The sequence below is a fragment of the Idiotropiscis lumnitzeri genome, chromosome 16 (genome assembly GCF_059441095.1).
Source record: "Idiotropiscis lumnitzeri isolate Australia: NSW breed Sydney's pygmy pipehorse chromosome 16, RoL_Ilum_1.0, whole genome shotgun sequence".
In the NCBI taxonomy this organism is placed as follows: domain Eukaryota; kingdom Metazoa; phylum Chordata; class Actinopteri; order Syngnathiformes; family Syngnathidae; genus Idiotropiscis; species Idiotropiscis lumnitzeri.
This window is the reverse complement of record NC_142406.1, coordinates 8,355,584-8,379,977: the sequence shown is the minus strand read 5'-3', so window position 1 is coordinate 8,379,977 and position 24,394 is coordinate 8,355,584. Positions and strand designations below refer to the sequence as shown.

Below are 24,394 nucleotides of genomic sequence, written 5' to 3'. Positions count from 1 at the left end.
CCTTTACGGGGATGTAAAAAAAAAAAATTATCTGGAAAAAAGAAACATGAACAACACTAACGTGAGCATTAGAAACAACACCCAGTCATACTGAACATGAAAACAATACATGAAAATGACAATGTCAAAGAGAAGTGAAGTTACTTGCATCAGAGTCAGAGAGGAAAATGGTGCATGCCAAGCCTTTAGGGTTAAGCTGAAAACATTACAACGGATAAAGAGAAACAGAAGAGTCAAAGAAAAAAAAAAAGCTCTACAGCAATATGAAGCAGGCAGAAAAGGATGAGCACAACATTCAAAACAGAAGTGAAGACCATACAAACCTCCAACATTAAATTGCTATGTCTGATATAAATAGTTTCACCCTCAAGTTTCTTAGCCCGTTTCTGTAGAAAATGGGGAACACAGAACATTTGATTGATATTCGTTTTTGCACTCATTCACAACATTGAATATTGCATTTGCCTTGCAATGGAATCCAATCAGAAGCAGCAGCCAGGGTGAAAATCATGAACCCGGAAAAGTAAAAAGGTTGCCATGAAAACGGAGTGTGATGCAGACGCATTCAAAACACAAAAAAAAAAAAAGGTACCGTAAAAGTCCATACACACACCCTGAAGTTGTGTGTATGAAAGCAGTGAGCAGGGAGCCGCTAGCAACTGTGGTGGGAGTGAGAGCAACAAACACCGTTTGCATGCAAAGCCTGCTGCAGTGTATTCGAGTTGCAGAGTGGGCTACGGCCACCATTCATCAAAGTCGTCTTGCGTTTTTATAAAACGAGGTCGGCATAGAAATGGAAGATGACATCCGTCTTGATCACAAATTGCATGAAGTTGTTTTTATTTCATTAAAATGAATTTATAATAATGCATTTATTCCTTGGATTATTGTCCTTAAAGGGGGATGTCAAGCCCGCCCAAACATTTTTTGCAATAAAATGTCAAAACATGGCCATTTTGTCAATTCTGTCAAGTGAAAATGACATCACAGTTGCTCTGCGCAGATAACGACCAATCAAGGCTCAGTTTCAGAAGAGAGGAGAGCTGTGATTGGACGTTGAACAAAATGGCCGCCGTCTGAGATGGACAAAAGCGGGTGGATTTTATTGCTTAACTCACATTCAATAAACGCAATATTAATCAGAATGTTTTAGCAAGAAAGAAAGAAAATTTGTAGGTGGTCTTCCCCTTTATTGAAAAATTTGTAGTTATGAAAAAGTTAATAGACATTGGTTATCCTAATTATTATCTATAAACGACAGAAAAATATAAATGCACTTTTCTAATTCTGCACTCCGATCCAAGTCAAGTTTATTTGGATACACCAACCCCGAATCACAAAAGAGTCTGAATTAAAAATCCATTTCACAAAAAAGCAACAAAATAAATGGGCAGCCAACACATTCTCGTTGTGATACAAGAGTAAATCAAAAGTGGAACTGAGGCAAGCATGAACAAAGCGAGTTAGCAGACGCATGCTAACCTTCCTCACTCGCATCATCTCCGTCTTTGTTTTGTCCTGAGGAGAGTGCTGCTCTCCCCCCGGAGGAAAAAAAAATGTTACGATTGTGTTATGGTTCTGCTTCTCAAATCATTCCTAAAACTGATGAAGAAACCACTGAGTCTGTCCTGCCACAATGATGTTTTAATCTCATCATGTTGGGCTCATATTTGATTTGGTCCGATCATGCATCCCGTAAACAAACCTGGGTCTTTTTCTCTCGTTCCCCATTGGCGGCGGTCACAGAGGGGGAACGTCTCCGTTCTCGCCTGGCCAATGTCTGGTCGTACAGACACAGCTCACACGCATCAGGATCGAGTCCACGCAAACTTTTTATAGATATATTTCGACTTGAATAAAAAGCTGCAGGACTTATTTAAGATTCTTGGCATTGATACAAATAAGAAGCCTTAGTTGACATCAGTAGCGCAGTAATGGGCAATACCTTAATTTCTGGAGTGGACTCTGGTCTGGGGCTGTGTGTTTTGGTGGATTCCGTCTTCCGACTGTGGCCTTTGAGCTCTGCTTTCCTGTCAGCTGAGCGCTGGAACTTGGGTGTGGAGCTGCTGCTGCGGTTGGCGAGATGGAGGGTGTGTAACAGCGGCGATGGCGTGTTTTCGCCGGGAGATAGCGGTGACATGATGGGTGCGCTGACTGGGCGGGTGGATTTGTTGTCTGGCGTGGACGCCATGGCTTGAGTAAACACAAAAAGGGAGATATTAAAGAGAAGAAAATTTAATAAGTGTTTGCATTCGTTTTTCCGAGTTCTGTTCGAAACCAACCAGAAAAGTGAGATGCAAATAAAGGGGCAATTGTAATGCAGTCAATTCGTAATGCAATGCAAAAATCATGATTATTACGACTCCCACACAGAACATATTAGGGAAGGGACAAGACGTACATTTGGCTTGTCTGTAAACAAGCTAAGTGCAACTCAGCTTCTTGCTAGCAGAATTAAAAAAAAAAAAAAATGCTAGCGTAGTGCAAATGCAACATTTAAACAGCACTTTTTTCCCAATGCCATTCAAACTTATAAATTTAGAACTTGTAACTCAGGACATGTAGTGTATCACTAAAGTTGTAGAACATTTAATTACGGTAAATATTTGTTTGGCAACGCTAGTAAATCTAATACAACCAAAATGAAAAAATTGTAAGCACCGTTGTAACTGAGCACACTTTTTTGTCACATGTAATCTTGAAACCATGTCATGATGACCGTTACGTATATGTTTGTTTTTTATGCTATGCTATAATGACCATACACCAGGTGTGGACAAACTATGGCCCGGTGGCCAGATGCGGTCCGTTAAGCGTTTCAATCCGGCCCGCCAAACTTGAAAAAAAATTAAATGAATAAACCTTGTTAACCATTTATTTTCTAAATACTGTGGTTTTTCAAATATATATATATATTGTTGTAATACTTTTGTTCACTTTCATTTCCAATGAAATGTATCCATCTGCTCCTGTCAAATTTTAGAACCCATTGAGGCCCCCAAATCAAAAAGTTTGCCCATATACAATCAGACTGTCTGTTTTTTTATGATTAAATGTTTATTTTTATCATTATTTTTATTATTATTATTATTTTATTAAAAAAATGAAAAATCTGAACAAACAAATACCAAGACTACTCTACCTCCATCCATGCTGCGGGAGTTCCTCTTACTAGAAGTGCGCTGGAAAAGAGGAGCTGGTCTGTCAATAAGAGAGCTGGCCTGTTTGGTCTGAACCTGAGTCCGACCGCTGTACCGAAATTTGGAACCCAGAGCTAGAAATTTCCTGGGAGTTGCGACCAGCTCTGTGGATGTCAGCCTGCACACACATAAAGTTCGCTGTTGGAATCATGTGAACTTCAAACTGTGAACACATTCTCGTGAGGAGGATGTCGAAACATCCTAATACGATACCTGAAAAAGGTGTGATGTTCCACAGACACTTTCCACAGTTTCTTGGCCGCTTTATAATTCGGTAGTTTGAAGCCTATAGCGCTCTCATATTGTTCTACCTGATAGAGAAGATGGCAAGATTACTGACCACAACCTGAAGACGTTTAAAACAGTTTGCAGAAGAGACTGATTGTGAACCTCTGACGGCCGTATCTTGATGAAGAAATTGCAGCGCTTGTATGAGACCTTCAGGACTTTGGGCCAAGGAAAACGATTGATCCTCAGTTTGTCTTTATAAACCATCAGCCCATTGGAGCAAACTCCAAGCATGATGTCAACACCATCGAGATCCTGGCACACAAAAAGATTCGGTATTATCAATGTGTTATGGTAATGTTTCTTTTTTTTTAAATTCACTGCATCATGAATGATTGAAAATTTCGAACATTGCTAAATTTAATTGGATTGCATTAGATAGCGGCCAGAAATGTGCTTTGCAGTTTGAATGCGTGTCCTGTACTGTTTACTATTATCCACAAGGGGGCAGCATACTCTTCTAAAAGGCACCACAACGGAATTAAATCCCTGGTCTGATGCAAACAGATTGACCTGATTTCTGCTATAAAGTCTGACAAGTCACATGTCTTCCTGTTGTTGGACCCACACAGGCAGCATCATGACATGTGATGAGATGCCGGATGTGTTTTTTCTCCTATGCATGCCATTTGTTGATCAGTATAATATTGTTACAGACTGAGGAGATCAAAGCATCATAAAAAACATATTATTTATTCACTTTATCATGGAACTACATCAACTCTGCTCACCTTAGCCCGGTGGAGGTCAACTCCATACATGGACAGCTTCTTTGCGTTCTCCAGGAACATCATGTCAGCCTGAGCTGGACTCATTGACCTGCAAAATCAAAGCAGAGTCAACTCAACACGCAAAGATGCAGGATCAGAGCTTTATAAGTAGAATGAACATGACTTGATTTATTGTGACTGAAACACTGCAAATAACACAAAAAAATTTAGGTTACCATTTTATCCTGAGATGGATCATTTCAAGCGCTCATATATGAATATGCCATATTGAAGCATGACTTGAATTTATCCGAGCACTTCCTCCAATGACGAACGGCGCCAGAGTTCTGACCTGTAAGTGTGGTGCAGCTCCATCATCTTGGCCTCAAGCTCCTTGGTCTGCCCATTCGCCATCTTCATCTCCTTAGCATAGTCACTGCCATGCACTTCAGGGTCATACTCGCCCAGCTCGGACTGCAGCGCGTAGGAGCCAAGCACGGCCAGGGTGACAAAAGAACAGGGAAGACGCCCTTGCAGGATGTCCTTCCGCAGTTGGAGACATAGGTAATACCTTGAAAATTAAAATGGGAATAAATAACGCAAGACTTGAGCTCAGAAAAAAATCATTAGAAATAACAAAAAATTTAAATAATACATCTCACCTCAACTGTATTCATAAAGCACTTTAAAGGGGAAGTCAACCCTCCAAAAATATTTGCAAAAAAATTTTCTATGCGCCTTCATGAGTCTAAACATGGCATTCTGATTAATATTATGCTTGTGGAATACGAGTTATGGAGCAAAATCCACCCATTTTAGGCATCTTAGGGGGTGGCCATTTTGTCACTTCTGTCAACTGAAAATGACATCACAGTTGCTCAGGGCTCAGCTAACGCACAATTTGACCACACCCATTATCTAAAACGCTTATCCCCTTTTCAGGATTTTTTTTCCAATGACACCCAAAACTTCAGGCAAGATTTCAGTATAGTGCGTTGACAAGCTGCTAAAACAAGCTTATTTAATCTTATTTGCTTATTCTGGCGCTTACACCACAAAATCAGAGAAGAATTTACGTTACATTAGGTCATTACCTGTCAAGCAATTTGCTTAAATGGTAATTAATAGCTGCAAAATGCAATGTGTCAAGACTCAGGCATACTGCATTTAATTAAAAAAAAAAAAAAAAGCTATTTTGATTGACCATTAATGTCCAGTGTGACCACTCCCACAGCGACGCTGACCTCCCTGTTCGCTGGCCAGCGCTCGCCGGTGAAATTACCATCACCGCTCTAACCAGCCTCAGCGCAGGTAAGCCAAGCATGGCACAGCTGACCATGACAAGTTTCAATGGTTAGTCTTTTTATGCATCTATATGGCCATTGACAATTATAAATGATAACTTCTTAAAAAAAATGACTGGACAGTTTTTATGACTTTCAAGGGAAAAATGTTTCAAATTTTGAGGTGGACCAGGCTCCCTAAAAGTGTTAGGATAGAGGTTACATGTACCCCACCTGAGACAAATAAAGGCTATCCAAAATAAGCTTTCAATGCAGTAAAACAATGTTAGTCTGACCCAACTGCACTTATTCTATACCTGGTGATGTCTTCAGACAATTGGGCTGGATCCGGAGGGTAGAATTTCACATTGAACGTGAAATCATAGTTGGTACCTTGAAAAGGGATAACAAATGATATTGGAATAGCCTTAAACGAAGAAAAAAAATGATGGACGCATTCGGGGCTCATATTGAGCTTACCTTGCACTTGCCTGCGGATCTCCTTGGCCAGGTCCATCCAAGTCTGAAAAAGGAAACCAAACATGTCAGCACTCAGAAGTTAATCTTCTTCATAATGACATTTTAACATATTCAAAGCTGCTTTTGATCCTTTTGAGATGGAACGCTGAGTTCGCCATTGCTCGCTGTCAGTTCGACACCGGCTCACCTTGACTTTGGGTGTCTCCCAGATGACCAGCCCATAATAGTCCCTCTCCAGCAGATTGAGGTGATCGCATACTTTTGTGAACAGCTCCTGGCCTTTGGCGTGTTTCTGACACAAGCACAAAAAGAACAAGACACAATTTCATTTAGTGTTCGTCTGATAATGTTACAGACAGTGACTTACAGGGAACGGTAATTTCATTTTAGTGTCAAACATGGCTGAGCGGATGGTGAGAACAGCGGATCGGGCTCAGGGGAACGCTGTCCTTGCCCAAAGGACCGCTAACAGCTTTTAGTCAGACTGAAGCAGGTGCTCAGCAAATGAAAGATGGTTCTTTCTAAAAATAGCACAAAGGAGACCTGTAGTTTTGCCTTTCTATGAGCATATTTATTAGATTTATGATTGCGGCTCCCGGAAGATGAATTGAGCTATTCTGTGTGATAACAGAAACATGATCCAATTGAAAGTGTTCCATTTAGGTTTTTTTTCTTGGTTTATTGGAGTGATGTTGAGGTCTTGATGGATAGCTAACAATGACCTGCTGGCAGGAAGTCACCACTTTATTTTATTTTATTTTTTAACAAAAATTGTCAACGGCTAGAAGGAAGATAACGTGGTACGATTGTGATTGTTCATGGTTCGACCTACGGTCAGGTTATAGAAGTGGCCCATTGAAGTGTACTTAAATTCTTAAGGATTGTGATTGAAGGGCTTTGGAGTGTTTAAGGCGAGATTTCACTTCACTTCAATATAGTTAATGGTACCATTTATGTTTGAAGTTGATAAGTGTGTGATAGGAATTTTAGTGGCTAAAACACTTCTAGCAATTTTTTAATTTATTTTTTTTGTTCCTTCCAAGACCTCAGTTCAGCAATCATCAATTGAATGAGTCGACATGATTTTAGTGACATTTCCAAAAAAAACTTACCTGACACTATTTTCTTTTCACAGTGATGCTTACCGGTAATTTGCCTGACTTTCATGTCGGCAGCGGGGATACAGTTCCAACTCATTGACTGCGCGTTTGTGAATGTAAATGGTTATCTGACTTAATATGGCAGCAGTGTCAAAATGACAGCCAGGGGGCCATTTGCTGGCCGATGTCCTTTTAACTATGATTACCAATTGACTCATCCGTGTCGTTTGTCTGCAATGTACTACTTACTTTTTACACTGGGAGACAAGAAGAATTATTTTTCATCTCTCATTTCTTGTTTTCCACTAATCACAATGGGCCCAATTTTAATTCCCAGCGCTCGTCTAGCACTAAGTGCAGTTTATTAACTGTGTACATGGGTGGATTTTTCTTTTTGCTAATTTCCTAGCCTTAAGTAGGAAAGGGCGTTTGCGCCGTTGTGGGTTGGAACACAGCTGACTCCCGGCCAGTCGGAACTGTGCACTTTAATTACATTAGCTCTCAGTTTTCTATGACACAAAAATGTTTCTTACATCCAATTCACACTCATACAGAGTGTCATCCAGCACGGTGACTTTAATCTGCATGGTTTTCGGACGACGTGCAGCTTTGGGAGTTTTGGGATCCTCCTCTGCGGCCTTCTCTTCTTTCTCTCCGTTATTGCTACCTTCAGAACCAGCCTCCCTTCCTTCCTCCTTCCCCTTCTCCTCCTCTTCCGTCTTTTTTTCCTCGTCTTTCTCCAGTGTTGCCACCTCTGCTTTCTCCTTGTTGAGCTCTTTGTCTTTTCCACCCTCCTCCTCCTCTTCCTCCTCCTCAGCTTCTTTCTTCTCTACCTGGGCAGCCTGAGGAAGAAATTAAAAAAAAAAAATGCAGGCAGGCTACAATTAGGGCTGTGCAATTATGTGGAAAAAAAAATAAAAATCATGATTATTTTCATTGATATTGAAATCATCATTAACAGAAATTAAAAATGAGTCGATTTCAAAGCTTAATCTGAATTCAATTACTAATGCTCTACTACTCGAAGCTGCTATCACCCCCAACATGCCTTGTCGTGAAGCACAAAAAGAGCTAAATATCTTGTGGAGTTTTCCTCATCATAGTTATCTTATGTTTTTTTTTTATGGTTATTTTTATTTTCAAATATCAAGACAAACCAGAAAACCAGAGACCTTGGATTATTATTATTATTATTATTATTATTATCATCCTATTTTAGGTCATATCACATTGAAATGTATGTTGGTGTGACCTTAAAAATGCCTTGAAAACTAAACTTGAAATATTAACTCAAAGGTTAACCAGAAAATAAATTGGTAACAAAGTAAAATAAAAATATATGAAAATAATAGCATTAAAAACAATAAATACAATTAAATATTGGATGTTCCTGCTGTGAGTGCATTGGCCTTTTAGGGGCAGTGTGGATTCCACACTTATATGATTTGAATTAAATATTTTCACAGATTAGGAAGTAACGTATGCTTTTTAGTCAGGGTTAATTTTAGTTAGTTTTAAATTCGGGTTAATATTTTTTTGGAAGGAATATCACTCGCAGAAGTTGATGCTAATTTGTCATTAGCATGTCCATGGAATTTTATATTGACTTTAGCATTAGCACTAGGGATGTTTCTAAAACAAAGCACGTCTTGTATTTAATCTCAACTTTTTGTTGTGAATTTCCTTTTACAGCAAATTCCAACGAGGGTGTCATTAAATATTTTAAAGCAGACTCCGGGAGGGCAGAATAACATACAGAACACGTCACACGCTTGCTGCACAAGTAAGACGGTGCATTTAACATTTTTTTCACACTATGGGAAATGGCAAACGTAGTAATTAATTAAAGATTAATACGATTAATCGGGCCACAGCATCAAGTAGGACAGACTATTCTATCTTGATTATGGAATTACAACAGATGAAGATAAACTGACGTGGGGGGGTGTGTGTTCCTGACCTGGGCCTCAGCGCTGCTGACTGAGTGCTGGTCGTGAGCCACCTCTCCCTCAATCTTCAGCTCAGGTTCAGGGTCAGCGATGGGAGCTTTTGCTTCCTCTTCCTCCTTCTCCCCTCCCTCGCTCTCGCACTGCGAGCGTCTCTTCAGGAAGGAGGAGAAAAGGCGAGAGAGGCCACGGCCGGCAGAGTTGCGGTTGCGAGGTCGCAGGTGTTCCTCTTCTGGAGAGGACGGCTTTGCGTCCTGGCCGCCCTCCTCTTGCTGCCTTGGCTTCTTCTGGTGACTCTCTGCTTCGTCTGTTGTCATGGTGACCACTGTGAAAGCATCACGGTGAAACAAAGACAATGAGAGAAGAATGATCATGAGGTTAGTCTTAGTATTATAATAGAAATGAAATATTTTTTTTTTCAATACTTGTTTTATGTTCCCTGTTTCAGTCTTGCTCATTAGGTTTTCATTTCCTCCTGTTCTCATCAACCCAGTTTTGTGCGTCTACAAATCGGCTCGATTCTGTTCAATTTCACTTGTATTTAGTTCCTTGCGTTCCTTTGGTCTTTGTTTGTTGTTTCTGCTGTTAACTTGTTACTGTCAGTTGTCCGTTCTGTCCAGTCATTTTTTTTTTACTTTTGTAGTATATTTTGATTATTCCAAAAGGTCTTGTTAGCCTTTGTGATTTTTTAGAGGCTTTTTTCATGACATATCAGGCTGCAAATAAGGTTGGTACAATTGAAGCCATCATTTGATTGGCTACAAAGACAACTATAAATTACAACTATGGGTTGTGTGGCTCTTTGTAAGAGTAATAAGAATATAACATTTTATCTGGAGCAGTGGCTGCATCAGCAGGAGAGTGAAAGCTCCTTTGCTCCGCCTAATAATATGAGCTGAAGAGTCAATTAACTTCAAATAGAAATTGCAACCAGCCAATTGAGTGAGCCGTTATAATCAAGTTTCTGTGTTGCTTGAAATATTTTTTCTTTATTGGTCGTCACTTGAGAAGGTTCTATTTTGTCTTTCATCAGCACAATGCAGAAAATAATGGAGACATTCATGGAATGTGAATTTTCCATGTAATTGTAATTGGCACAATCTTTGGCTGGGCAGGTCACAAATCTCTTCTCTATGCTTTGTATTCTCATACAATTACGTATATAATCAAATAAGTTATCGTAAAAAATACAATCCATAAATTACTGCAGTGATTAAACATGCATAGCAACAACAACAACTGATAAATTCCCACTGGAATTTGGTCACATACTGGGGGGGGCTTCACTATAGTTTTTCTGTTGACACATCTGCCAGTTGTTGAAAGACAACTGTTCATTTGGTGCTAATGAGGGGTCACTGACCTTCAAAGACCCCGGTGATTGTGATAAAACATGATAAAACAGGAGGTCGGTGGCATGATCATTAGTTTTGCTCCTCGTCTCCCATCTGATTAACAGCAGTAGATTTGGCTTCAGGCCAGAGTCGCCATAAGGACAGCTGTGTCCTCAAATTTACATTTTGCCACCTACAATGCGGCCAATTCTTTGGAGCAGATTTTTGCTGCGGCGAAAACAATCTGGTCGAACAGGATTTGCACCTCTGTCATCAATCAGCGATGTTGAACGGTAAAAAGTGCGGGAGAGACTTTTCTTTGATCAGTTTGTTTGCTGGATGAACATGGCAAGCGGAAGTTTCTGCAATCAACAACATAGACTCTGACAAGAATGAGGCAAAATTTAAATGGAAAAAAAAAAGTTTTCGTGAAATGACAGTGTGATGTCACACTATGAAAGTTGTTGTGACAGAAAAAAAAAGTTTTTTGGTGTGCCAAAAATCAAAATCAATGAATTAGAATTTCAATGGAGAAGCAGTAGTTCTGCTCCGCTGCTCCTGCTTAAAGATAACGGGCAATAAATATTTTCATTTTATTTCATTATATTGTAAAATTTTAACCACTGGCCCGTAACTTTTTTTTTTTCGGGGTGGGGCTGGAATGGATTAATTGCATTTCCATTCATTTCAGTGGGAACCATTACCTTACTTTATGAACATTTTAGGCCATAAAAAGGCTCATGGGAACAATGAAGTTAATAAGGTTGAGGTTCCACTGTACTTAATTTAAGCTATTTGTGTTTTATCCATTGATATGCATTACTTCTGGCTTCAATGTTTTGACAATGAAAAGCACTTGTTCTTAAAAGGTATGGTAAGAAAAGCACTGTAAAAAAAAAAAAAAAAGGGAGCGAGATTATGTGAACAGCAGGTATAGTCAGCAGCTGCCAGAACACCAGGCTAAATGTAATAACAGCATCACAGTGGTGAGGTCAAAGGGTCAAGGATTCAGCGCCCTGCAGAAAGATTCAAGAGGACATTCACCTCTGGCGTCGAAGGTAATTTTGGAGATTAGAAAGAGGTTGTGATTCAATTTCCAATCCCGAAATATGACGTGAACTGCATTATTTCCATGGCAACGGAGCAGATTCAATTTGTTAATGAAGACAGTGATTGTCGCGGAAAAAAAGCGAGAGCTCCGCCTTTATTTTTGGACAACCCCCCATTATAGTCACAGGACATTTTTTTTTAGGAGGTAAACTATATAATTCCCCAGTGACGTGGTATTTTTTTTCCACATTAGCAATTTGATTATGTGGGGAGCTGATAAATTATTAAAACATTTTGTGTCAAATTCAGGTCACTGACGGCATAGACATTTACTTGCCTCGCCAGTGCTGGCTCAAGATCAGCACAGACAGCAATTTTTAAGGACTTAACGATGGATTTGAAAGTACCGATACTGGGCCTAGATACTGGCCTTATTTTAAGGACAGCCTTGCAGCTTTCCGATACCAGCCACTGATACTAAAGGCAAAAATAAATAAATAAATAAATACATAAATATGACATCAAGTAAATCCTCCTTGGCAGTATTTGGTGCTATACGGTATTTTTTGTCATTATGTTAAATGAAATTACAGATATTAAAAACAAAAATTATAAAGGCTCATCTCATATCTACCAAGACACACCTAGATGATCCCGAAAGCTTTTAGATAAATATTCTGCGAATTTGAGTCTATTGAGTGAAGCTTTTTGGATCGTGGGCCAACATGGATGTTTGGGGAATTTGAGAGAAACCAGGGGTACGGAAAAAAAACACGGTAGAAACCAGAAAGACCCGGGCAGAGATTGAGATCCAAACTCAGAACCAATGCGTGCTTAACCAAATGCTCCACCATACAAAACCATTTTGGGAATTAATTATTGTCCAATCACTTGTTCGTAAAAAGCACTGCTCGAGTACACCTTGGACTGAAATTAGTACCAACATAAAATTAGTCTTGTCTGGTCCACCAAATTATCAAACCACTTAAGATTCTGCTCTTACCAGGACAATAACATTTGCCGCCTTATATAAAACTGATCCATCTTTTGTTTTCATTGATCATGGCAGAAAGGATTCGAGAACTGATTTTGGGAGCATCCAGCGAGTCCCTCGGCAAGACCCGTTAAGCCATGAGTGTCAAACTCAAGGCCTGGGGGCCAGATCTGCCCCACAACAATTAATTACTGGCTTCTGCCTTCAAAATTATTTCTTCATAAATTTGTTGTGTATATGTGATGATATAAAGGCAATCATACATTTATATGGCTTCACAGTCATAAGTCTCAAAAACGGCTTGCTTTACACTATTCGCCTTTTTTCTAGCGACCGTCATGAAGAGAGTTGCGTCAAACCTTTTTTTGGACAATACCGCAAAAGGTGAAAACTGCCAACCTGTGAAGCTGCGAGTAGCCTGCAGTGCTGAGGTTTTGCTGCCACCGCCACACAAGTGCTGACAGGGCAGACACAATGAAAGTGTGGGCTCCGAATCACCAGGTGTACCAAGAGAAGGGAGGGCAACTAAACAGTGCTTTTCATAAAGACAACATATTCTCACGGCTGAGTGTTCAGTCAGCATGTGCTGGAACACAGCAGCATGTGGCTGCTGAAGCTGACCGTGTGCACTTTTTAGTCCGGGGAAGCGCTGCAGATTTTTGTCTGCCAAATCCATTGTCAAACGAGGTTTGCAGGAGGTGCTAAATAGCCGTACTGGATGTGGGTAGGAACATGATAAGCACAATTGTACGCATTTAAAAACCAGGAAAGGCAATCTGAAATACACTACACAGTCAATTATACCTCAAAAGGATATTTTTTAAAGACTGCGACAGATTTAAAACAACCAATAAGAGACAGATGGCGATTTTGCAGGAAGGTGTCAAACAGGAGAGACCAACATCACTCAGATCCTTTAGGAACTCCGAGCAAATCCCCAACACCGTCAGCGCCCCGCCGTCGAGAGACACCTTGGTGATCTCAACCCCAACAATAGAAGATCCCAGACTCTGCTTCCTCATGGGAAAACCTTTTGTCGGAATTGACGGGGTATTCACTCCACTGACTCACGTCTCGAGCTAAAGTCAGCAGGGCCTCATAGTGATATGTTGGAGTTGAACTGCTTCCCCCTCCTGAGACACCCGATGGTGGACCAGAATTTACTCAAAGACATCCAAAATGCTGCTCTACATGGCCTCACTGAACGCCCGAACACCAAGACTGTGTTCCGCTTGGCCAGCTAGTATCCATCAGCTGCCACTGGAGCCCCACAGGTCAAAAAGGACAGATGAGGCTTGACGTCATCCCTCACTTCTGGTGTCCACCAACGCACTACGACACACATCGGCCATCTTGCGGCCACTACGCCGGTCGGGCGGCTCAACAATGGACGCGCGGCACTCGGTCTCGGACTCAAAGTCCCCCCAACTCACCCGAGACGTAGGTGAAGTTCTGCTGGAGGTGGGAGTAGAAACCCCGAAGGCGGAGGACAATCAGTGTGTGAAGGCGAGCCAGACTATTCATAATCAGACCTTCTCGACCTCACACTTCAGCTCAGGTGCCGTCACTACCAGAGATGTGACATTCCATGTCTCTAGATCCAGCATCCACAGTCGGGGATCCGACCACCAAGATCCCTGCATTTGTCCGCCACGCAGCTCACTCTCCACGCAACCCCCCTTTCGGTCCTTCCACAAGTGGCGAGACCATGGGAAGTAATTAAGGCATGTTTAGAATTCTCCATGAGACTTACAGAAATCATTTCAACTATCAGCCCGTCAGCTCCAGATGTCAGGCTACTGAGCTGATTTAAAGTCGAGGCCTTGATTTGGCCAGCTGCTTTAAGAACATACGACACTGACCATTCAGTACAATGCCATGTTTTCAAATCACTAAATTTATATGTTCCAGGGTTTAATAAAAAAAATAAAAAATTCCACCACACGTTATTGTATTGTTGTTATGAAACAGAATTTCTGACATCATTTTATGCTGGATTAAAGCCTTCAACTTGAAAATTTGTCGTCATCTCCAAGAATCATTAGAAATGCATTTGTGAACATTAAGTACGCGGAAGGATAGCAGTGTTGATGCCTGCATGCTAGCTTGAGTCAGAGTGCAGAAAGTGAGCTTAAAAACAGAAAGCGGCTTTAAAATTAATCGGGCCCTGTGTGGGATTAAAGGACACTGCGCGCTGATGTGGAGTGCAGCCATCCTCTCCACCATCACAAACGCACACGAGCTGTGGGGAAAATCCAGAAACTAGCCTGACCCACATGAAATCAGAGACGGCAAACATTTTGGAAAATGTTTCCAATTTTGCCTTCTCACCATCATAAGAGCATTATAATGTGAGAAAAATTATTAATAGGTGTGTACAAATTCCCACGTTGTGAATTTACCCTGAATGCACCGTGTTGCTTGCAGCAAGCGTGCGACGGGCATTTTATCACTCAGAGTGATGGCACCAAGTAACAAGAGAATTCAATATTTTCTTAAAAGATAATCGCCAGTCTCAATAATCAAAATGATTTTGAGTTTCCTCAAGAGACCCGTTTCCATGCACACAAATGAAAAGTTGATCAATTCCTGCCAAAAACTTTTCAATGTTGAATCAATCTAGACTACAAAGGCACTGGGATAAAAATAAATATGTTCAACAACTGTCGTTTCACTTTGTTTTGTTCACCAAAGTCTCTTCAAATAATCCACTGACCTCTGCGTGCGGAGTGAAAGTGATAAATATAGACCCATACTAATTTTAGCTGAAAACAACTGCTTCAGAATAATTTGGCTGGCACACTGACAAGTTATAAGGAAAATAATCGACAATTAAGTTCTGTAATGTTATTGACTATTTCTGCAGCTTTTTTTTCTGCTTGCATCTAAATGACATGACTGACACATGTTGACAGTCAGCCATCCGCCACATTATAAATAAAGACGCTAAAAAAAACCCAACAGAAATTACACTGACATTGAGTAATACCAGCATTAGCGGCTAATGGCTAGCAGTGAGCCGCTACGCGAGTGTCTGATATAGGCTGGCAAGAGCCATCGGACTACTTGACAAAGGCAGTTTAATAAGCGAAAATTATTCTGATAGACCGATATGATTTTTTTCAGGGCCGATACCGATACCGATTATTGGTAGTCATGGCGGCTATACCTTCCTCTGCTCGCGGGAGCTCTCCCGTGGTGCGTGTGACGAGGTAAAAAGCAAACAGGCAGCTTACTGCTGATTGGCTGCACAAGTAACCAATTTATGGGTGGGCCAATCTGCTTCTGCAGGCAGGGCCACGAGCACAGCAGAGAGTGAGAATTGTGCTGCAGCAAGACAAAATAAACCAGCTTTTATTTTATGGGCCATTAAATAATCATAAAAAAAAGGCAATAAAAAAAAGTCCGATGCCGATAATTGTCAAAATGTCAAATATCGCCCTGATAATCATTTTAACACTAGTTCCGACAGATACATTTTTTTTCAACAATAATACCCTACTATCTACAATCGCTACTGTACGGGTCTCGCCTGTAGTCACTCATCTTCTAAATCTTCTACGTATGGCAATATTCATTTCTGTTCTGTTTATATGTTCAATAAAAAAATCATCATCATCATCATCATCTATGCGGCTATGCAGGTTAAATTTAAATTGAAAAAAATTATTGAAAAATGAAAACCAATTGGGTGTTCATTAATCTGTTATTTTCACTTCTGTAGTCATAATTGTGAAGGTGTTTTTATCTAGCCAGAGTACTTGAATATTCAACAGAATTTTCATTTGGATATCCGAATACCAAAATATTCGATAGTTGCAATCCTAAAGATAATCCACCCAAACATAAGAGGACGTAAACTTCGGTTTGAGGCTTGTTTAACCTTCACAAGAGCATTTAGTCAAAACACTGTGACTAAAAATCAGACATGCACCAATAGATCACCTAAAAAAAAACTACTGTTTTAAAATATTGGACTCTTGAGGTTGTTGTGAATTACAGCAAATGAGTGGATTACATGACTTCCCCTACAGGAGTCACGCATTATGAGAAAACAGTTATTGTCTGATTAGTGGCTCCACACTTCTCCAGTCTCTAATGTCATGCCTCATCAACGTCGGCTCCCGCTCATCAGCCTCCAAAATGTGAGCCATAAATGCCTCACAACACTTTTTCCACACTTTCCCCTGTTGACAGCCCACACTCAAGTCACATTTTCACTATGCCTCAGGACATGTTTTCAGTTTAAGCATTATGCCACCAGCCACCAGGGGGCAGGTGAGATGCTTTTCCTTCGCTGTCACGTTATTCATTTCTGGTCGTTTCCATGGACAACCGTGACAATGTCTGTGAATGTGTCATTGTGCAGTCACTTTAGTGGCACAATACACTGATGACACATCCTGGATCATCATTTATTATACAATGGCTACTTTACACCCATCCCACAAAATATGAATTCATTAGTATTATGACTATGGTATTATTAAAAGGCTTGGCATATACAGTGATATAACCGAACCACATTAGCCTGAGTGTTGTATTTCATTTTATGGCTAGCCAATTTAACGACACACACGCCTTATGTTGACTACGAATGCATCAATAACAGCTTCAGAAAACAACCCTTGAACTCTTACAATTTTAGCAGGAACTAAATGAGTATTTTCAATTTTTGGGGAGACGATAAAGGAAACTTTGTCCAATTAGATGATCAATACGTTTCCAGCTGCTTAAATGACATGTTGCCTTAAGGCGCAAACATAAAATCCAGTGGAGGTTGACAAAGACAGGTGGAACCCACAGACAATAAATAAATAAATACACACAAAAATAAGAGCTACAAACGACAAAGAATAATAATTAAATAATAGTCGGCGGCTATATTCCTGCTCCAACACGCCTCCAGATAGAATCATTTCTCATATTAGGGATAATGCGCCTAAAATTAACACACTTTAATAGCTTTCTAATTTTGGACAAAGACAGCGTAAAAAAATATAGAATATCTTTTTGTTTTAAGACGGCCCACTATTGAATCACATCTGCTCATGTGCGCACTGGTAACAGCATCGACTAAGAGGCGCGCTCCGCTCAACGAGCCCCAAACCAAAAGAAAGAAAAATCAAAATACGACATTTGTCCGATATAGCCTGCGTATGTGTTTTTTAAGTAAAAAATAAATAATTAAATAAAACGGATCGTTTCAGAACGGAAACAATAAAAGGGGCGGTGGGTGCACCTGTCTGCAAATGGCGCTGAATGTGAAAAATATGTCAACAGATTCTCTGTGTTTTGGCTCGCAGAGATGTTAGAAAACACTCACCCGTTCAGCTCTGATCATCCAGCAGGAGATAACAACGTCAGGGTGTAAAAGTCGGTTCTGATAAGTTATAGATCCCTTTTATTTGTAGAATTAGCCAAGTAGTGATTCATAAGCGTTCATCAAGCAGCTTGCAATGTGTTTGGGTACCAGTTGGCAGATCTATCCCTCCGCTTTGTCTTACAGGCACGAGAAAAGCCGAAACCGCAAACTTGCTGTTGTTTTGGAACAGCCCACAGCTGGGGCCAATATTTTTCAATCAGAGCTAATAGGATCTGCGGAGGTTTTCCATAGGACCACACACGCTCTAACCTGATGAGATGCATGACAAAAAAAAATCACATTAAATATGGACAAAATATGTGCTCTTACTATTTAATTCATGACACCTTTTTCAAACCATGTATAAAAGATCCACTATCATAAAGCACAAACAAAGGGGTTGAACAAACGACAACAAAAAAAAACCATACTGTGATTTTAATCAACCTTAAAATATTTTCTTTGTAATTATTTTTAATTTATCAAGGTGATTACTCACATTAAAGCACAGACGATATTAGGTAAACAAGATGGCAGTTATAACACAACTATGAACATAATTGCTGAAGTAGCAAATTTATTCAACGAGAAACACATTGAGAGTGAGAAAGATTCGTTTCAGTGGAATGAATCACAAATGAAATTCATCGTGACAAATTATCATTTCTGGTGCATAATTACTCAACAATAACTAGGATAGCGACTAAAAAGACACGGTTCTCAAAGATAGTAGTCAGAGGAATTTAATGCATACAATGCGAACACCTACCACTACGAATTAAATTTTAAATCATGTAGATAAACGCGGATTACAATCAGCATACTATAAGTGTAAAAAAGAATACACCACATATATATGGTGAGAAAAAGGAATATGTTTTCATGCTCTTTGCTGTTAATTTTGCATATGTGTTCTTAAACTCAAATATCTACTGTAGTGCCATCAACCTGTTGTATAATTTGATCACTACGCCTGTAAGACAACACTCGGGGTATAAACGATGGCATCCTTTGTGGAGAGGATGGGATGGGGGGGTTGACTGCTATGAAATGAAGCAAGTGTATTTGTGGATTGAGCCAATGGGAGCAGTCTAGGGAGAAGCATGCACCAATCACCGTCCTTTGTGTTGCTGTACTTTGCGGAGCTTTACCATCAGTAACCAAGGATGCTGATGATCCCCAAGTCATATCAAAATCAATACATCCATATTCACTCAGTGATTGGAACTGTATGAGAAAAGAGGGAGAGCGTGGGGGCTAAAATCATTTAAATAAATTCAAAAGGAAAGGGCTGGTTGCTAATTTGATTCCCAGGGAGCCGATCTATTTATTATTTAACAGCCTGTGTGAGGCTGAGAGGATCATCATCGCGACGATTGTGTTCGGACTGCATTGGTTATATAATGTAATATGGTAGCGCTGGTTGCCTAGCGAAGGCATGTTAAATGTGATTCACGGTAATATCTCCCTGAATGGCACTTACTATGTGTACATAAATAATATTATTTACACAAAGACTAAAATAATGTTCTTAAAAAGGAGCACTGCAGTATTATATCCTTCAACATCATAAAAGCATGCCATTACATGTAAATAATGTCCTTTTGATTTCATGCATCAGATGCGACTACATTTTTAAGATCATGAACCACAATCAAGGGTCGTAGCCCATTATCACATTCTTTCACCACCGCTGTCACATGATAAATTGCTATAATTCATCATCAAGAATTATGTTGAAATCGGGTAGGTCATTTGTTGCATATATTTAGTAACACGAATATACACTTTACATAATTAGTTAATTAATGAAGTAATTTTAGTCAGGAATTGCTCGATCCGCGAAAGGAAAAACATATTTTAAATAGTTTTGAAGAAAAAAAATTTAAATCCCCAAAAATTCTTAAATAAAAGAGGGATATAGCACCAGTGTGCATTTTCCACAAAAAACGTGGGTTGCCCCCCAAAATAGAATACATCAATAGGCATGTTTTTTTGTTGTTGTTTTTTTTTTTTGAGTATGCAGGTCTCCAGTGTCATTTCAAAACTTAAAATACCATCCAAATACAATAGAATATGAATTCCCCATACAATCCAATATCAAATACCTTTCAAACAGATAACATGAAAGTCTGAGCTCAATATTTTTCATCAAAACTAAAACCTAAGAAACACATCAGCTGCAACACAATGCTCATTCAGCACAAAAGGGGACCAAGCAAGCAGCTAAGTATAGCCCAGACGTATATAAAGTGGCCTTCTACCCATGCAGCAGTCTGCCTTTAATTGGCATACCTAAGCCACTTTGAATGCTTTAGTCTGGGGACAACGCTCCTTGCACCAGCAGAGCGTACAGTTAGCTTTCTTTATATACATCTTTACACCCCACCCCCCATCATAGCACAAAAGGCCACCCTTTGCCCTCGCAGCCCACTCCCCATGTTCACCATCATAGCAGCGTCCCCTCCTCCCAGTGTGAGGAGCAGGTGCTGAGCCAGACTGTCTGCCGAGGTGAAGTGACAGCAGTGAGCGCCACAGCTCCCTGGGGGGAGGCTGGGAGGATGCCACCCTTTAACATTAACACACCACCTTTCGCTCAAGATGGCATACGCGAGAGAATGCTTCATATTTGTGGAAAAACATGAAAAAAGAAACATATGTATGTATATTAGGGTTGAATATTCATCAAATTCAAATTGACATTGCAATGTTGTAGAATGCAAGTTTCAAATTGCAAAGGCAACAATTTTTCGGAAAAAAAACAAAACAAAAAACTTAGCAGCCGACAGAAATTATGAGTTCATCATGTTATGCAAATATAATGATTCTAATTTTAACAAAAGTGATTAATTTTTAGACTAAAGCCCATAATGGTAATTGAAGCCTTTGGGATTATGTTGCGTAAACCACTCTGGTCGTAGTGACCCTTTTCTTTTTTTTTTTTTTAAGATAGTGAAGCAAAACAAAGGTTAAATATGTAATAACTGTAATTCATGACTATTTTCATTATTCTGAGAAAAAAATATTTTGCCCAGACAACATTTATAAATAACTTGATTCCATTAAAAAAATGAAAATACTCTAATCATTTGTGGAAAAACTTAATGCTATCGACTCTGTACATAATCAATAGGTTTGAAACTGATCAATTGACATTTTATTGCACGCCATCAATTCTGAAAATTTAATTTTAAATAATTTTTTTTTTTAAGTCTTTTGTGAACTGCCAATTTCCAAAAATTAAACATAATGACTTCATGGGTAGCACAGTGTATGACCAGTTCGATTCTGGCTTTGGGCCTTCCTATGTGGAGTTTGCATGATCTCCCCGTGCCTGCGTGGGTTTTCTCCGGGTACTCCATTTTCCTCCGACATTCCAAAAACAGGCATGGTAGGTTAATTGGGACACTCTAAACTGTCCCTTGGTGTGATTGGTTGTTCGTCTACGTGCCGTGTGCCCTGCGATTGGCTGGCAACCTGTTCAGGGTGTACGCCGCTTTCCGTCCGAAGACAGCTGGGATAGGCTCCAGCACCCCGCGACCCTCGTGAGGAGAAGCGACTTATATAAACGGATGGATGGACTTTATGGGCGGGTTAGGGTTCTACAATAACCAAATGTCAAGCTATCCTTTCTGTACCACTTATCCTCACTATTCACAATTTTCCTTGCCAACACTGAACAAAGTAGAGCACCACAGAATTCAAAAGGAGACGGACCCCAACAGGGAACAAGGTATACCACTGAGCCAACTAGGATCCACATCCTGTCACATCTACTGATCCACAATCACACTGCATGTGAAATAAATACCAGAGATGCACACCCACAATAACTATATCCACTCACGCATTTTATATGTGCTCAAAGTACAATATTAAACAATGGACATCTCTGAAATCAATCGTGTCCATTCAAATGTCCCCAAAAACATCACTATACAGGATTATGTCATACATTCATGTCTGTTTTTAAATAAGGCATGTTTGACCCACTTTAAATGTATAGCCATTTGGCATTAACATAAGAAACAGAATCACCCACAAAATCACTTGAGCTAGTTCAACTTTCGTTTTTTTATGCAGTTATGTTTGAGTCACGAAGTGCCTAGGGATAAGAACCAACTCTACATGTCGATAGTGGTTTAAACATGATGTCATATGATGATAATCCATTCTAAATTAGACCACCTGTTTAGTTATTTAATCTGTATTGCTCTCTGCTGCGACCTGCTGGACACATTTGGTACCGCAGGAAAAACTGAAAATCGACTGCATTGCAACACTTCCTGCACAAATACTTCAAAAATTAACCTGTGTTGTGTGGGCTGAATGCAAATGCTCAAATGACTACATAAAAGGAACCAAGTTCGCTGATTCCTTCCAAATATTGTTGTTCACTGAAATACTCAAATTGTATAATCGCAGGATGCAAAACTATCTGCATGTCCAAAACATCAATTGTAAATTGTTTAGTATAGTACAGAGAGGTGCTAGCTAATAAATATGGTTAATAATCAACATTAATGAAGATAATGTGTGTCAATTAAAATTTAATATTCACATATATATAAACGAAGTTAATTATACATGTGAATATAATATCAAAACAATTGCACTCTGTTAATGTCATAAAAATTAACAGCGCTGCACTGTCAACTCAATAATTGATAATAGGAGGCGGCAATGCTCTTTTACTCACCATTTCGCCAGAGGGAGGATTTTAGATGTCATCATCAGAGTTGCATAAAGTGGAGCAAAAAAGAAGAGATGGAAAAAAAAAAGGTTATCAGATTTCATCAGCAACTCATTGAGTCACTTCCAAAACATTAAGTTCATGTTTAGGTTGTTATTATTCAATGTAACTGCCATATTCATAATCTTGTCATTTAATAAATTAGATCTGAAATTTCCTGTGTTGTTTTTTAATTAAATGCTCAAGCATGCTGGATAAAGAAAAAAAAAAGAGTGGCCCAACATTGTGCGTTTTGCAAGGCAGCAAGTGCTGATTCGCCCCTCAAGTTCAGTACATGGAGTGACAGTGTCAATGCTGTCTCAGCCGGGTCACATCTTTGAAGATGAAATCTTTTGAAATAAACTTAATATGTGTGCCCTGCAAGTAAACTGACACAGCTCATTTTGGTTTCTCCTCTATTAAACATGCAATGGAAATACATTAAAAAAAAGTCTACACACCCCTGTTCAAATGCCAGGTTTTGTGATTTCCTGGATTTCCTATTACACAACGAGCATTTTGCTCTGGTTTCCTTTATCAATGTTTCTGACACTCAGCATCATTTTAAAGTCATAGATCATATTTAATCAAAATATATTTGTCACAAACGGCTATGATCTAAAAAAAACCTTTAAAAAAAAAAAGCACAAAAAAAAAGGGCATTTGGAATAGTCAAGAACACAATTTATTTAACAGAAGTATAACGGACAGGATTACAAAAAAAACCCCAAAAAAACTAAACACAACTGGGAATGAACTCACCAAAATAGCAAACAATTCTGGGAAACGTGACAAGAACAGCAACAGAAATAATGATCTGACAAAGACCGAAAGAAATCAAGGAAGAAATACAAACAAACTGACGACGACGTACACCTGTACAAGACATGAATAGCTGAAGGGAGCTGACACAAGGGAACGGGCTGATGAGAATAAAACCTGACGAGCAAGACAGACATGGAAGGAGACGTCGGGAAAACAATGATTTCTTTTGACCATGTTACATTTCCCCATGTGTTTGTCATGGGAGATGAAGCAAAGGTTGAACCTTTAGGCCGGAATTCCAAAAGTTATTTTGTGTTATGTACAAACGCAATAAGTCAGTGTTAGCAAAGAGATTTCAGCCTTCTGCCAGGAAGCAACAAAAATGTTAGGAAAATGTCTACTGGAACAACCTTACTTTATTTGCAGTTAATCAGACACTTGAAATATTGATAAGACCTTAATTTTTTTTTCTTTTTAAATCTGTTGCTCAAGTAACAGATCCCAATAATGGTAAATTTTAACTGACTTATAGTGGTCAATTTTTTCTAATCACAAAAACACAGCATTAAAGGGGAAGTCAACCCAAAAATTTTCTTGGCAAGAATTTCTTCTACGCACACCCTCTAGTTGAAACATTGCGTTCTGATCGATATTGAGTTTGGAGAATATGAGTTAAACCGTACAATCCCGATGTTTTTAGTCATCTGAGGAGGCGGCCATTTTGTCACCTCCTTTTTACTGAAAATGACATCACAGTTGCTCAGTGCTCAGCCAAATTATACCACAGCTTCAGAAAACTGGTGAGCCGTGATTAGTGGATTGTTTGAGCCCTGAACAACTGTGATGTCATTTACTGTGGACAGAAGTGACAAAATGGCCGCCCCATGAGATGACTAAAAATGATTCATATTCCACAAAGGAAATATTCATTAAAATGTCCTATTTAGACTAGTGAAGGTTATTTGAGATTAAAATATTCAGCATAACATTCTCTCAAATTTAACCAAATATATATAAAATGTACTCCATCAAATTTACTCTGTTTGAGGCGACTTACCTTTCAAGCAGAATGCAATGACAATTGGAGGTAAACATGCAGTGAAACATGAATCACTAATTGATACAAATTCAAAGATCTTAAAGACAG

General features: G+C 39.4%; 1 protein-coding gene across 11 annotated transcripts in view; it reads right to left on the bottom strand.

Moving 5' to 3' along the window:
• The window catches only part of epb41a (erythrocyte membrane protein band 4.1a), a 41,159-nt gene that overhangs the window by 15,749 nt on the left and 1,016 nt on the right, over positions 1-24,394 (bottom strand). For 2 of the 11 annotated variants that reach the window (XM_088318751.1, XM_088318752.1), the window contains exons 2-16: positions 9,022-9,314; positions 7,595-7,903; positions 6,149-6,253; positions 5,962-6,004; positions 5,799-5,874; positions 4,551-4,769; positions 4,220-4,307; positions 3,591-3,743; positions 3,414-3,511; positions 3,143-3,318; positions 1,946-2,193; positions 1,706-1,780; positions 1,483-1,530; positions 324-386; positions 149-196 (exon numbers count right to left, since the gene is read on the bottom strand). In XM_088318751.1, coding sequence (XP_088174877.1) covers positions 149-196; positions 324-386; positions 1,483-1,530; positions 1,706-1,780; positions 1,946-2,193; positions 3,143-3,318; positions 3,414-3,511; positions 3,591-3,743; positions 4,220-4,307; positions 4,551-4,769; positions 5,799-5,874; positions 5,962-6,004; positions 6,149-6,253; positions 7,595-7,903; positions 9,022-9,314 — 2,042 coding nt within the window. Of the gene's footprint in view, positions 1-148; positions 197-323; positions 387-1,482; positions 1,531-1,705; positions 1,781-1,945; positions 2,194-3,142; positions 3,319-3,413; positions 3,512-3,590; positions 3,744-4,219; positions 4,308-4,550; positions 4,770-5,798; positions 5,875-5,961; positions 6,005-6,148; positions 6,254-7,594; positions 7,904-9,021; positions 9,333-17,711; positions 17,892-24,394 lie in introns of those variants that run through there. The other 9 variants (XM_088318754.1, XM_088318755.1, XM_088318753.1 and 6 more) reach the window with 8 other exon arrangements.